The following is a 15,177-nucleotide window of genomic DNA, read 5'->3' as shown; positions in this document are numbered from 1 at the left end:
ATAACTTCTGTTGCTGATGATGGATTTCCTGTCAGTACACGTATTTACAAGTGTTCCCTTCATTAATAAAATTGTCACTGTATATACAGTAAAAGTATACTGAAACATTTGAAGCCATCCAACCAGCTATAAGACCTTAGGCAATTAGTTAACCTCTCTAAACATCAATTCCCTCTTCTCTCAAATGAGGCTAATAATAATCTCCACCTCAGAATGATGCTATAATGATCAAATTAGATAAGCTAGGAAAATATGCACTTATTTGCATGTATGATTTATATATGTATACATATTCCAATTGATTCTTCTTTTTCATTAGAAAAGTGGTTCTGTCAATTCCTTGTTTTTCCTTCTCAGTCATAATATAATATTGGTAAAATTAGGGAGAGTTTCTAAATTGAGTATATAATTTTAGAATTTTTTTTAATTTAAAGAATTGATCTTGCAAATAAGATCATTTGAGAAGTATTTCAAAAGACACTTTGAATACTTTTGTTACATTAGTTTGCTATACTACTAGTTTCACTTTCTAAAGTTATTGTTGGCTGGGTGTGGTGGCTCATACCTGTAATCCCAGCACTTTGGGAGGCTGACGTGGGAGGATTGCTTAAGGTCAGGAGTTCAAGACCAGCCTGGCCAACATGGTGAAACCCTGCCTCTACTAAAATTACAAAAATTAGCTGGGCATGGTGGCACATGCCTGTAGTCCAAGCTACTCAGGAGGGTAAGGCAGGATAATCGTTTGAACCCAGGAGACAGAGGTTGCAGTGAGCCGAGGTCATGCCACTGCACTCCAGACTTGGTGACAGAGCAAGACTCCATTGAAAAAAAAAAAAAAGGCTGGGCGCGGTGGCTTACGCCTGTAATCCCAGCACCTTGGGCGGACCATGAGGTCAGGAGATCAAGACCATCCTGGCCAACATGGTGAAACCCTGTCTCTACTAAAAATACAAAAATTAACTGGGCATGGTGGCATGTGCCTGTAATCCCAGCTACTCATGAGGCTAAGGCAAGAGAATCGCTTGAACCAGGGAGTTGGGGGTTACAGTGAGCCAAGATCATGCCACTGCACTCCAGCCTGGTGACAGAGCAAGACTCCATCTCAAAAAAATAAGTAAAGTAATTAATTAAAATAAAGTTATTGTCTCTGATTTACTTGTTCTTACAAGCTGTTTTGCATATTTTCAGTTACTTTAGTAATTCTCATACTGGGAGTCTGACAAAAACACTATCTTATAATCGTCATGTTTAATATCTTTTTTTTTTCTTTTGAGACGGGGTCTCACTTTGTCACCCATGCTGGAGTTCAGTGGCACAATCTCGGCTCACTGCAACCTGCACCTCCCCGGTTCAAGTGATTCTTCTGCCTCAGCCTCCCGAGTAGCTGGTACTACAGGCGCATGCCACCATGCCCAGCTAAGTTTTGTATTTTTAGTAGAGATGGGGTTTCACCATATTGGCCAGGCTGGTCTCGAACTCCTGACCTTGTGATCTGCCTGCCTTGGCCTCCCAAAGTGCTGGGATTACAGGCATGAGTCACCATGCCCAGCCATGTTTAATATCTTAAATTGCAAAATGATTATAAATGACCTTTTAAATGGCTGTGTTTTAAAAGAGAGAAAAATAAAGAATCAGAATTTAAATAAACAATTTTTTCCGGTTTACTTTTTATTGATCCAATATTCAACTTATATAAATTTTATACTAAATATTTTTTAGCTAAAAGAAAGTAGACCTTGGGGATAAAACCCAATGGACTAGTGCTTAATCTCCATATTTCCCTTTTCTATTAAAAAAAAAAGTTTAGGGAAGATGTGTGTTCTCTTAGCCTAGCAAACTGTGCTAAAGTTGGTAAGACTTCATATCCGAAAAGAGAATAGTTTATGATATGTGAGTCATTCATATAGCTATTTAAACTGTTGGAAAATTTTAGGGGGAATGATGCTAAATCTTTATGCAAGACTAAGTTAATGTTTTTCAATATGTGCTATTTCTTTTTCCTCTAATCCTTTAAATAATTTAGCTGTTTTTTCCTACTTAATATCATATATTACTTTATTTGAGTTTTTCAAATGGGGGTATTAGAAAATATAGCAAAAATATTTATATTAACAAAGATAGGACTTAAGGACAGTGACTGATTCTCATGGTTCCTGGGGTTGTATGAGATATCTAGAAGCTGAATTAGGTATGGTCTCTCAGACCCCTAACATTCCTCTCATCCAAAACAAACAAACAAACAAAAAAACACACACCCTACTTTGATGATATGTTCTAGTAAAAATAAAACTATTTGAATGTCAGCATTGAAGTAAAAGATGGAAGAAGCAGATAATTTCAATAAAAATGTTCTTTTATTGAAAATCACAGTTCTCTTTGTTCCCAGTTCTACATTGCAATGGTTATGAGAGTGGGCTCTCTGAAGCCCTAACTTGAAATTTGATTCCTAGATTCATCCTAATAGCTATATAATTATAGGAAAATTGTGTAACCTCTCTTTGTAACTGTTTCCACATCTGTAAATAAGGTAATGAGTATTTATGTCATAGTAGTATTCTAAAGATTAAATACATAAGTGTAAGCAAAAACCCTTAGATTAATGCCTGGCACATAATAACTCAATAAATGTTAGTTATTGTTGCTATTGTTAAGGAAGTATTAAAATGTCATAATTAAGATACAAGAATTTGTTTAAGTATTTTGATACCACTGAATTTAAGAAGCCCATTAATGAGACAAAATACAAAAACTAAATGTGTATTTCAATGAGACCAAATACAATCTTAAAGTGAGTTGATTATGAAAAAAAAAAATCCATTGGCCCAGGAAGTGGAAATGGTAGGAATTTATAAAGCAAATGTTTATAAATCTTTCCATAGTTTAGTATTCTGTGAAATAATTATAAATAATTTAAAATAAATTATAATAGCCTATAATTATGTTTATTTTAATAATATTTCATAATAAATTTATTAGGAGAACCTATATTTACAGCTAATATACTGTTATATTAATGGAAAAGCCTAAGACTTTATTTGATAGGAGTTATCAGCCATAATTACCTTAATATTGAAGTGCTATTACATTTTTTAATGAAAGTATTTACTGGCATATTTTATCTCTTTATTTACTTTAATAGATTCAGAGACGATGGCGAGGCTATAGGGTTCGGAAATACCTCTTTAATTATTATTATTTGAAAGAGTACCTCAGAGTCGTTTCAGAGACCAATGATGCAATTAGGTAAGTAGTGCAATCATCCGTTCACTAGGGAAAACTTTGGAAAGATTACTCAATAGATGTTGATCAACACCATAGTTAGAAATACTTTTTTTGTTGTTGTTGTTAGACAGAGTCTTGCTCTGTTGTCCAGTCTGGAGTACAGTGGTGCAGTCTCGGCTCACTGCAATCTCTGCCTCCTGGGTTCAAGCAATTCTCCTGCCTCAGACTCCTGAGTAGCTGGGATTACAGGCGCCCACCATCATGTCTGGCTAATTTTTTTCTATTGTTTAATAGAGATGGGATTTCACCATATTGGCCAGGCTGGTCTCAAACTCCTGACCTTGTGATCTTCCCGCCTCAGCCTCCCAAAGTGCTGGGATTACAGGCATGAGCCACTGCACCCAGCTAGAAATACTTTCTAAAAGTCAGTGATATTTAGGCAGACGTTTACTGATTTTATATATATATATATTTTTATATATGATTCTATTTACCTTAATTTATTATTATTATATTTTTAAAATCTTGTATCCTTCACTGCAAGTTATTTATGTGTGTAGTATCTTGTATATTTATGTATGTGTGTAGTATCTTGGTCCTATACACAACAGTTTCAGGAAAATTATTTCATGATGAGATGAATTTATCTGTGAAACGATCTAGAGATGCAACATTAAATATGAAAAGCCTCAGATGCATTTGAGAAACATGTTCCATAGCAAGAACTTGCCTCTTCTAGAATAAAATATGATGACACACATTAAAAAGGTCTGTTCACTGTCAGTTTTGATTTGCTTAAACACATAGGAAGATAGGACATAGGTTTAGGATATGGCATCTGTAGAATTATGCAAAGTAAAGGCATCGTAATACTACTCAGCAGCTTTTCCAAAGTTCTATGTTAAGTTTCCATATTACTTTGAAAATAGCTTTTTCCTCCTGTGATATGTCCCATTCTAATAACATGTAAATGACCATATGCATATAGTATATTTTGATAAAAAAGAAATACTAATTAATAATAGTTGGTATTTATAGAATAATCTCACTTTCAAAATATTTTCTGCATATATCATATATTACCTTATTTTACTCTTTTTTTTTTTTAAATTTTTGAGACAGAGTCTTCCTCTGTCATGCAGGCTGGAGTGCAGTGGCACTATCTCAGCTCAGTGCAGCCTCTGCTTCTAGGGTTCACGTGATTCTTGTGCCACAGCCTCTTGAGTAGCTGGGATTACAGTTGCGTGCCACCACGCCCAGCTAATTTTTGTATTTTTAGTAGAAATGGGGGTTTCACCATGTTGGCCAGGCTAGTCTTGAACTCCTGACCTCAGGTGATCTGCCCACCTCGGCCTCCCAAAGTGTTGGGATTACAGGCATGAGCCACTGCGCCCAGCCCCTTATTTTACTCTTTAAAATTTTTGAACTGAAGATAACAAGTAATTGGCAATAAGTTATTAAAATAAAAGTTTTGTATGAGACCCTAAAATAATATATATTATAAGATATATATGAAAACTAATTTCCCAACTACTAACTTTCTCACATATGTTGTGAATATAAAGGGATCTGGTCTTTGAGGATTACCTACAGAGAAATCTGTTAATTTGATTTCTTTGGAAAGAGAGCAGTTAAGGTGGGGAGGCTTCAATAGGATTTAGTCGATGGGAGAAGTTGGAAAATTCAGAAACACATGAATCATAGGGGACTACTGTTTAATTTCTTCTTGAAACATCTAAAATTCTAAAGACTAGCTGACTGTCTACAAATGGCTGACTTTAGCTTGTCAGAAGAGCTAGTAGAATTTACAAGAGAAAAGGAATACGTGCAGGACTGGAACTAGGGTGAGACAAGTGAGACTTTTAAGGGAGGGAGGTGCTCACTCTCAGGGTCACACAACTATCAACCTTGAACTTTCATAACCCCAAGAGTAAGTATGTCCTTCAGTTCTGTACTTCAGGGGCCTTACTTGCTTCACTCTTGTCTGAGCCCCGAATAGGAGAAAGTCAAAGGGGCAAACAGGTGAAGAGGTGATGTTGGAAAGGTCTGAATCTTCTATTTAACAGATATTTCCAGTAATTCTTATTTTCCTCCTGATTTTAACGGGATATCTCTAGTCAGTAGAGAGTCTGGTATATCAGTGTTGTAAATTTGTTTTAGAGTGGTATTCTTTAGTATATTACAGAGCCATTTTATTATTTCTAGCTCTCTTAGAGTTTTTTAAACTAGGAATGGAAGTTGACTTTAGCAAATGGTTTTCTATCATCTATTGAAATAATTATATAGGATTTTTCTTCTTTATTTACTTTTTCTTTTTTATATACTAACATGCATAGAGCTATATCCTATTAATAGATGTACTAATATTAAACTATCATTTATTTTAGGAATACATCCAACCAGGCCATTGTTAATTATTCTTTTGATTTTTTCACTAAGTTATATGAGTATTTTATATAGGCTACTTACATCCTCTTCTGTATATGTGATTGGTTATACACTGGTCCCTCTTATCCATGGTTTTGCTTTCTGCACTTTCAGTTATTCACAGTACAGTACAATAAGCTATTTTGAGAGAGAACAAGAGAAAGAATGAGTGAGAGCACCCATTTGTATTGTCTTTATTACAGTATATTGTTCTACTTGTTCTATTTTATTTTTTGTTTTTGTGGCTAATCTCTTACTGTGCCTAATTTATAAATTAAACTTTATCATAGGTATGTATGTATGGGAGGCAACATAGTATTTATAGGGTTCAATATTATCTGCAGTTTCAGACAGCGACAAAGAGCTTTGGAACATATTCTCTGTAAATAACAGGGGACTACTGTAATTTTCTTTCTTATATTGCTATTGTCGGATCCTAGTGTCAGATTTTTGCCATATTTATTAAATGAATGAAGTAGATTTTTTGATATGGGGATTACTAGTCTTTGGAAGTTTAAAATAAACATTGTATAAAACTCCCTGGACCCAGAGCCTTTGGGGGAAGGTAAATCATTAACATTTCCAAACCTTAATTCAGGTTTTTATGAATGTATTAGAGTCCATTTTATTTCCAGATAATTATTAATTCACTGACATTTAAATATATCTAATGTTATTTATGATATTTTAATTAAAATATGTACTTTAGTTGTCTTAGTCCATTTCTCATTATTTAATTTGCTTATTTAAATACTTCTCTCTTTTGTTCTCAAAATTGTTAGGCTTATCTATATTTTTTAAGAGAAACATCTCTCAGATTTTTTCTTTTCACTTATTTTTGTTTCCTAATTAGATGTTTTGCTTTCATCTTTAAAAGACCCATAATTTCTTTGTTTCACAAGTAATACATGCCCCTTGAATGTAAAACAAGCTAAATAGAAAGATAATGTAAAACAAGCTAAATAAAAAGTCATCTATAATCTCATCATTCAGAAATAAACACTTTTATACTTTTTTTTTTTAATTTTTTGAGACAGAGTCTCACTCTGTTGCCTTGGCTGGAGCACAGTGGCATGATCTTGACTCACTGCAACCTCTGCCTCCCGGGTTCAAACGATTTCCTGCCTCAGCCTCCCGAGTAGCTGGGATTACGGATGCATGCCACCACGCCCGGGTAATTTCTGTATTTTTAGTAGAGATCCAGTTTCTCCATGTTGGCCAGGCTGACCTTGAACTCCTGACCTCAAGTGATCCACCTGCCTTGGCCTCCCAAAGTGCTGGGATTACAGGCGAGAGCCACTGTGCCCAGCCTATTAACATTTTGATGTATGTTCTTCCAAGCTTCTGCCACTTATTAGCTGTGTGACCTTGGGCAAATTCTTTAATTTCCCTTATCTTAAATCTCACAAAGTGGAGAAAGTAATAGAATGGCTACATAAGTTTATTATAACCATAAATAAATCAGCATATGTGAAATGCTTAAACAGTGCCTGGTATATAATGTGCACTTAATAAATGTTAGGTTTTTTTTTTATTTCTATGCTTACATAGATATATTTTATAAAATGGCTTCATACAATATGCTATTGTTAACCTGTTGTCTTTCAACTTACAAAATATTGTGAACATTTTCATGTCATTAGCTATACCACTATCATTGTTCATAATAGCACTTATTTATTCATTTATTTGCGATGGAATCTCGCTCTGTTGCCCAGGCTGGAGTGCAGTGGTGCAATCTTGGCTCCACCTCCTGGGTTCAAGCGATTCTCCTGCCACAGCCTCTGGAATTACAGGCGCCTGCCACCATGCCTGGTTAATTTTTGTATTTTTAGTAGAGATGGGGTTTCAATATGTTGGCCAGGCTGGTCTTGAACTCCTGACCTCAACTGATCCACCCGCCTCAGCCTCCCAAAGTGCTGGGATTACAGGTGTGAGTCAACGCATCCAGCTCCATGATAGCTTTTAAATATTTTTTATTGTTGGAGATACAGTTGTTCTAAATTTTTGCTATTGTAAACATCGTGTTATTTTAGTACTACTACTAGTTAATATGGAGTTTCTTACAGTTCTTGCATTCATTACTCTCTTTACTGCTTTTTTAGTAATTAAAACATTTAGGCTATGATGTGTTTCATGTGTAATATTGTCCACATTTAATATATTTTTATATATAATGTTCTCATATTCTAATTGCATTTTCTTAATATTCTCTTTGAAATTCATTTTTCAATCTCCAGTGACTTGGCTTTTTCTCGTAGTTTAAACATAAAACAAATTTATTTCTAGGTTTACTGTGTTGTAGTCAGAAAATATATTTGGTGCAATTATTATCTCAGGGAAATTATTTAGTTTTTCACCTTTTATATACGGTCACATACCACATAATGATGTTTTGGTCAATGACGTACAACATTTATGATGGTGGTCCTATAAGATTATAATACGATACTTTTATTGTACCTTTTTTATGTTTAGATATGTTTAGATCCACAAATAGTTACAATTGTATTACAGTTACATATAGTATTCAGTACAGCACCATGCTGTACAGGTTTATAGCCTCAGAGCCAGAAGCTATACTATATAGCCTAGTTGTATAGTAGTCTATACTATCTAGGTTTGTGTAAGTACACTCTATGATGTATGCACAATGATGAAATTGCCTAAGGATGCATTTCTCAGACTGTATCTCTGTCATTAGTTAAGCAACTCATGACTGTATTATTTTGTTTTAGGTATTCTCTTCAAGGCAAAGGAATAGATTTTGTTTTCTTACCCAAACTAAGTTTTTGTATTTTAATTGAACAATAAAATGTTTACTTTCATTATTGTAACATTTAACTCTTTCTAACTTCTCTCTTCTTGCTTTATGTGTCTGCTTTTTCTGTTTCCTTTTATATATAAACTATGATTAGTTATTGTGAACTTTAAAAAAATTATACATATTAGAATCATGCCCCTTCTGTACCTCATCTTCCGTTTCATTGGAAGTTGAACTTACCTCTTAACTTTTAAAGCCAGAGGGCCAGGCACAGTGGTGCATGCCTGTAGTCCCAACTACTTGGGAGCCCGTGGCAGGAGGATCATACCACTTGAGCCCAGGAGTCTGAGGCTGTAGTGAGGTGTGATTGTATCACTGCACTCCAGCTGGGGCAACAGAGTGAGACTCTTTCTCTAAAAATATATAAATAAACAAAAAATATTTTTAAAAATAGAACTGGGTATCCTTCCCCTCGCCACTATTTGACACAGACATTTTTGGGGGCTTCTTTCTACCAAAACACCTACTCTTTAAATATATGCTTCTATCATATCTTGCCTGGACTCTTAATTAAGCGAGAACATTTAACAGTTCTGTTTCCTTTTGGTTTTGCCATTCTTCAAAACAGTGTTAAGAGAGATCTCTTTTAAATCATTTTTCTCTCCTTCAAATCCATCAATGTCTCCCTGTTGCTTTTAGCATGTCACATATTTTAGACTGTCACATAGGTCAACAGCCCCATCTTCAAATGCTCATCCATTCTGAATGTCTTACCAATTTTTAGAAGCATCATGTTTCCTTAGACTTCCAAGCCTTTGCATGTGCCATTCTCTGAATCCCTCATCTGCCATGTCAACTGCTCATCATTCTTTATGTTGCTGCTTAAATGTTGGTAGAGTTGGGGCACTCCTTATCTGCATGCCCGGAGACTCTCAAACAAAGCTATCTTATGCCATCTGCCTTATGGTGTTATAATTACTTACGTGTTTGTCTTTACCTTTATATTATGAAATCAGTGGGGGAAAGGAGCTGACACTTGACACTCTGTCTTAATTATCTTTGAAACCTCAATGCCTAGCACAGTTACTGACATATAGTAAGTCCAAGGTAATATTTGCTGACTAAAAGCTTACGAATGAAAGAATGAATGAAATTAGATGAAACTCCAATATATTTTTCACTTTGTCAAGCAACTGCAATTTTGACAATATTGCTTTTTTTCTGTATTAATTAGTCATGATTTAATACTTATTTAGCAACTACTGTGTGATCAGGTACTAAGTAAAATTTTGGGGATACAGTGATTAACATGGTAGACTTGAGCTAGCCTTTATAGAGCTTAAAGCTTAGTAGGGCAAAATTACAATATAATCATCACAAAACAGATAGCATTTTTGTTGTCTTTTTTTTTTTTTTTTTTGAGACAGAGTCTTGTTCTGTCTCCCAGGCTGGAGTGCAGTGGTGCAATGTCGGCTTACTGCAATCTCTGCCTCCTGGGTTCCAGTGATTGTCCTGCCTCAGCCTCCCGATTAACTGGGACTACAGGTGTGCATCACCACGCCTGGCTAATTTTCATATTTTTAATAGAGATTGGGTTTCGCTGTGTTGGCCAGGCTGCTCTCGAATTCCTGGCCTCAGGTGATCTGGCCACCTTGGCTTCCTAAAGTGCTGGGATTACAGGTGTGAGCCACCACACGATGTCTTATGTGCCAGAAATTATACTAAATTCTGAGAACTATTACAGGCAAGTATAAGACAATGTTCTCAAAAATCTCTGACTCTGAGAGATCACTCTATCCTCTAATATTCAGAATAAATATAGTTTAATCAGTCCTTCAAACTGAGATCAGTGCACCTTCCCTTTCAATATCTCCTAGTTCTGAAGTAGCTTTTCTCTCTATTTCTTTTCCTGATGGCATGTTTCAGTTGAATTCTCATTCCAACTCTGTATTTCACTCACTTTTTGCATTTACCTTCTGCTTTTTTCATTGCTTTCTTCTCTCAATGTTTGATCCTAGTCAACCCCTGTACCATCATAGAAGCCTGTTGGGAGCTTCATTTCACTGCAGGTTTGAGGTCATTGGTAGGTAGGGGGTAGATGGTGTTGACAGTTGAAAGCATAATGTAGGCAGGTCCTAACAGTGCAGTATTTTCTCCATGATGGTTAATTTTCTTACTGTTTTGTTTGTTCTATAAAACCCTGGTTATTACTATTTTCACAACCCTTTATTATTTTTCTCTCTCACTCTTTCTCTTGTTCTTCACTCTTTTTGTCTCTTCCATGCTCCTCATTGCAGGGCCTCACTCCATCTGCAGTACCCCAATACTCTCAAATTGCTCTGAATAGATTTAAATTTCTCTATTATCTTCTAATGTCAAGCAATTTCTGCTTATTTTTCTTTTACCCTCTTTGTGCCTTACTGTTTTATTTTTCTTAACTGAAAAGGTTCTTAAAATGTTTTCCTAAACCAAAGAAGCTATATTCTCATGATGAATAATGTTGGTCCCCTAGAATGTAGTGGCCACATTGACTACTACATTTAAACATAAACACATACATACACTCTCTCAGTACCTATAGAAAATAAGTTTACAGCCAGGCACAATGCCTCATGCTTATAATCAATCCCAGCACTTTGGGAGGCCGAGGCAGGAGGATTGCTTGAGACCAATGAATATATGTTTAAAATTTTTTGGGGGTAGGGCTCTTTTAATAAAATCCTCTCCCCCTCTTTATTTCATGTACTCTTATAGTTGCTATTCTCTAGTTTCTCTTTAAACATTTTATTTTATTTTTGTTTTTTGTGTATTTTTAAAACTCTTTTATCTTAGGTGCAGGGCACATGTGCACCTTTGCTGTATAGGCAAATTGCATGTCACGGTGGTTGGGTGTACAGACTTTTTCGCCACTCAGATAATAAGTGTAGTACCCAACGGGTAGTATTTTTTATCCTAACTCTCCTTCTTCCCTCTACCTTTAAGTGGGCTCTGAAGTCTGTTGTTCTCTTCTTTGTGTCCATATGTACTCAATGTTTATTTCCCGCTTACAAGTGAGAACATGTGGTGTTTGATTTTCTGTTCCTGCGTTAGTTCACTTAGGATAATGGCCTCCAGCTCCATCCATGTTGCTGCAAAGGACATGATCTCACTTTCTTTTTTTTTTAATGTGTGGGTAGTTTTCCATGGTATATATGTACCACATTTTCTTTATCCAGTATGCCATTGATGGGAATCTAGGTTGATTCCATGTCTTTGCTATTGTGAATGGTTCTGAGACTAACATACATGAGCACGTGTCTTTTTTTTTTTTTTTTTTTCCAGACAGAGTCTCATTCTGTCGCCCAGGCTGGAGTGCAGTGGTGCAATCTTGGCTCAAGCTCCGCCTCCTGGGTTCATGCCGTTCTCCTGCCTCAGCCTTCGGAGTAGCTGGGACTACAGGCGCCCGCCACCATGCCCAGCTAATTTTTGTATTTTTTAATAGAGACAGGATTTCACCATGTTGGCCAAGATGGTCTCGATCTCCTGACCTCGTGATCTGCCTGCCTCGGACTCCCAAAGTACTGGGATTACAGGTGTGAGCCACCGTGTGCGGCGGAGCACGTGTCTTTATAGTAGAATGATTTGTATTCCTTTCGGTATATACCCAATAATGGGATTGCTCAGTTGAGTGGCAATTCTGCTTTGAGTTCTTTGAGATCACCAAACTGATTTCCAAAATGGCTCAACTAACTTACATTCCCACCAGCAGTGTATAAGCGTTCCCTTTTTTTGCGACCTTGCCAACATCTGTTATTTTTTGACTTTTTAAAAATAGCCATTCTGATTGGTGTGAGATAGTATCTCTTTGTGGTTGTGATTTTCATTTCTCTAACAATTAGTGATGTGGAGCATTTTTGCATATTCATGTTGGCCACATAAATATCTTCTTTTGAAAAGTGTCTGTTCATGTCCTTTGCCCGCTTTTCATTGGGATTGTTTGTTTTTTGCTTGTTGATTTGTTTAAGTTCCTTATAAATTCTGGATATTAGAACTTTGCCAGATGCATAGATGCAAATATTTTCTCCCATTCTGTAGGTTGTCTCTTTGCTGTGTTCATAGTGCTGTTTAAATTTTGCTGTGCAGAAGCTCTTTATCTCAATTAGATCCTATTTGTCTTTTTCTTTTCTTTTCTTTTCTTTTGGTTTTTGAGACAGAGTCTCACTCCATTGCCAGGCTGGAGTGCAGTGGCATGATCTTGGTTGGCTGCAACCTCTGCCTTCCGGGTTCAAGCAATTCTCCTGCCTCAGCCTCCCAAGTAGCTGGGATTATAGGCGTGCACCACCATGCTCATCTAATTTTTGTATTTTTAGTAGAGATGGGGTTTCACCATGTTGGCCAAGATGGTCTCGATTGCTTGACCTTGTGATCCACCTGCCTCGGCCTCCCAAAGTGCTGAGATTATAGGCATGAGCCACTGTGCCCAGCCTATTTGTCATTTTTTATTTTTGTTGCAAATGGTTTCATTGTCTTCTTCATGAAAACTTTGCCAGAATCTTATCCAGAATGGTATGTCCTAGGTTATCTTCCAGGGTTTTTATAGTTTTAGGTTTTACATTTAAGTCTTTAATCCATCTTGAGTTGATTTTTATATAAGGAAGAGGTTCAGTTTCAATCTTCTGTGAATGGATAGCCAGTTATCCCAGCACCATGTATTGAACAGGGAATCCTTTTCCCATCGCTTCTTTTTGATGATGGTTGTAGGTGTGCAGCATTATTTCTGGACTCTTTATTCTGTTCCATTGGCACATGTGTCTGTTTTTGTAGCAGTACCATGCTGTTTTGGTTACTGTAGTCTTGTAGTATAGTTTGAATTTGGGTAACATGATGCCGCTAGCTTTGTTCTTTTTGTTTAGAATTGCCTTGACTATTTGAGCTCTTTTTTTGCCTCCATTGGAATTTTAGTAGTTTTTTTCTAATTCTGTGAAGAATTTCTTTCATAGTTTGATAGGAATACCATTGAGTCTGTAAATTGCTTTGGGCAGTGTGGCCATTTTAACAATATTGATTTCTTCTATGTGATATGGTTTGGTTCTGTGTCCACACCCAAATCTTATCTCAAATAATAATCCCCACATGTTGAGGAAAGGACCTGTAATCCCCATGTGTTGAGGAAGGGACCTCTAATCCCCACATGTCGAGGGAGGGAAGTGATGGGATTATGGGGGCCATTCCCCCATGCTGTTTTGTGATAGTGAGTGAATTCCTACAAGACCTGATGGTTTTATAAATGGTAGTTTTTTTCTGTGCTCTCACATGTTCTTGCTCTTGCCTGCTGCCATGTAAGATGTGCCTGCTTTCTCTTTTGCCATGATTGTAAGCTTCCTGAGGCTTCCACAGTCATGCAGAACTGTGAGTCAATTAAACCCCTTTCCTTTATAAATTACCCAGTCTCAGGAAGTACTTTATAGCAGTGTGAAAATGGACTAATACACTATCCATGAGCATGGAATGTTTTTCCATTTGATTGCATTGTCTCTGATTTCTTTGAGCAGTGTTCTCACTGGAGAGATCTGTCATCTCCCTGGTTAGCTATATTTCTATTTACTATGTATTTCTTTTCTTTCTCTTTTTTTTTTTTTTTTTGAGATGGAGTCTCACTCTTTCACCTAGGCTGGAGTACAATCATGCGATCTCAGCTCACTGCAACCTCTGCCTCCTGGGCCCAAGCTATTCTCCTGCCTCAGCCTCCTAAATAGCTGGGACTACAAGCACGTGCCACAACGCCTGGCTATTTTTTGTATTTTTCATAGAGATGGGAGTTTCACCATATTGGTCTGACTGGTCTTGAACTCCTGACCTTGTGATCTGCCCGCCTCAGCCTCCCAAAGTGTTGGGATTACAGGCGTGAGCCACCATGCCTGGCCCTGTATTTCATTGTTTTTGTGGCTATTGTTAATGGGATGCCTTCTTGATTTGGCTCTCAGCTTGGATGTTGTTGGTATATAGCAATGCTAATCGTTTTTATACATTGATTTTGTACCCTGGAACTTTGCTGAAGTTGTTATCAGGTCAAAGACCTTTTAGACAGAGACTGTGGGGTTTTCTTGGTATAGAATCATATCATCTGCAATCAGGGATAGTTTGACTTCATCTCTTCCTATTTGGATGCCTTTCATTTCTTTCTTTTGCCTGATTGCTCAGATTAGGACTTCCAATACTATGTTTAGTAGGAGTGGTGAGAGAGGGCATCGTTATCTTGTTCTAGTTCTCAAGGGGAATTGCTTTCAGCTTTTGCCCATTTATTTTGATTTTTGGCTGTGCATTTGCCTATGAAGAGACTTAGATTTCCACACAATAATATTGGGAGACATCAACATCCCACTGACAGTATTAGACAGATCATTGAGGCAGAAAACTAACAAAGATATTCAGGACCTGAACTTGACATTTGACTAAATGACCTAATAGACATGTATCTACAGTACTATCCATCCCAAAACAATATGCATTCTTCTCATCTGCACATGGTATATACTCTATAATTGACCTCACCATCAGCCATAAAATAATCCTTAGCAAAATCAAAAAACCTGAAATCCTACCAACCACACTTTCAGACCACAGCACAATAAAAATAGAAATCCTTGCTAAAAAAATTCCTCAAAGCATACAATTACATGAAAATTAAGCAACTTGCTCTTGAGTGACCTTTGTGTAAACAATGAAATTAAGGCTGGAATCAAGGAATTCTTTGAAACTGATGAGATCAAAGATATAACATACCA

At 36.5% G+C, this 15,177-nt stretch overlaps 1 protein-coding gene across 1 annotated transcript in view; it reads left to right on the top strand.

The window, feature by feature from the left end:
* The window catches only part of SPATA17 (spermatogenesis associated 17), a 233,015-nt gene that overhangs the window by 49,099 nt on the left and 168,739 nt on the right, over nucleotides 1–15,177 (top strand). The window contains exon 5 of the mRNA XM_025397478.1: nucleotides 3,140–3,243. Coding sequence (XP_025253263.1) covers nucleotides 3,140–3,243 — 104 coding nt within the window. The remainder of the gene's footprint in view (nucleotides 1–3,139; nucleotides 3,244–15,177) is intronic.

Source organism: Theropithecus gelada, chromosome 1 (genome assembly GCF_003255815.1).
Source record: "Theropithecus gelada isolate Dixy chromosome 1, Tgel_1.0, whole genome shotgun sequence".
In the NCBI taxonomy this organism is placed as follows: Eukaryota; Metazoa; Chordata; class Mammalia; order Primates; family Cercopithecidae; genus Theropithecus; species Theropithecus gelada.
Note: the sequence above shows the minus strand (reverse complement) of the source record. Positions and strands in the feature narration are given on the sequence as shown.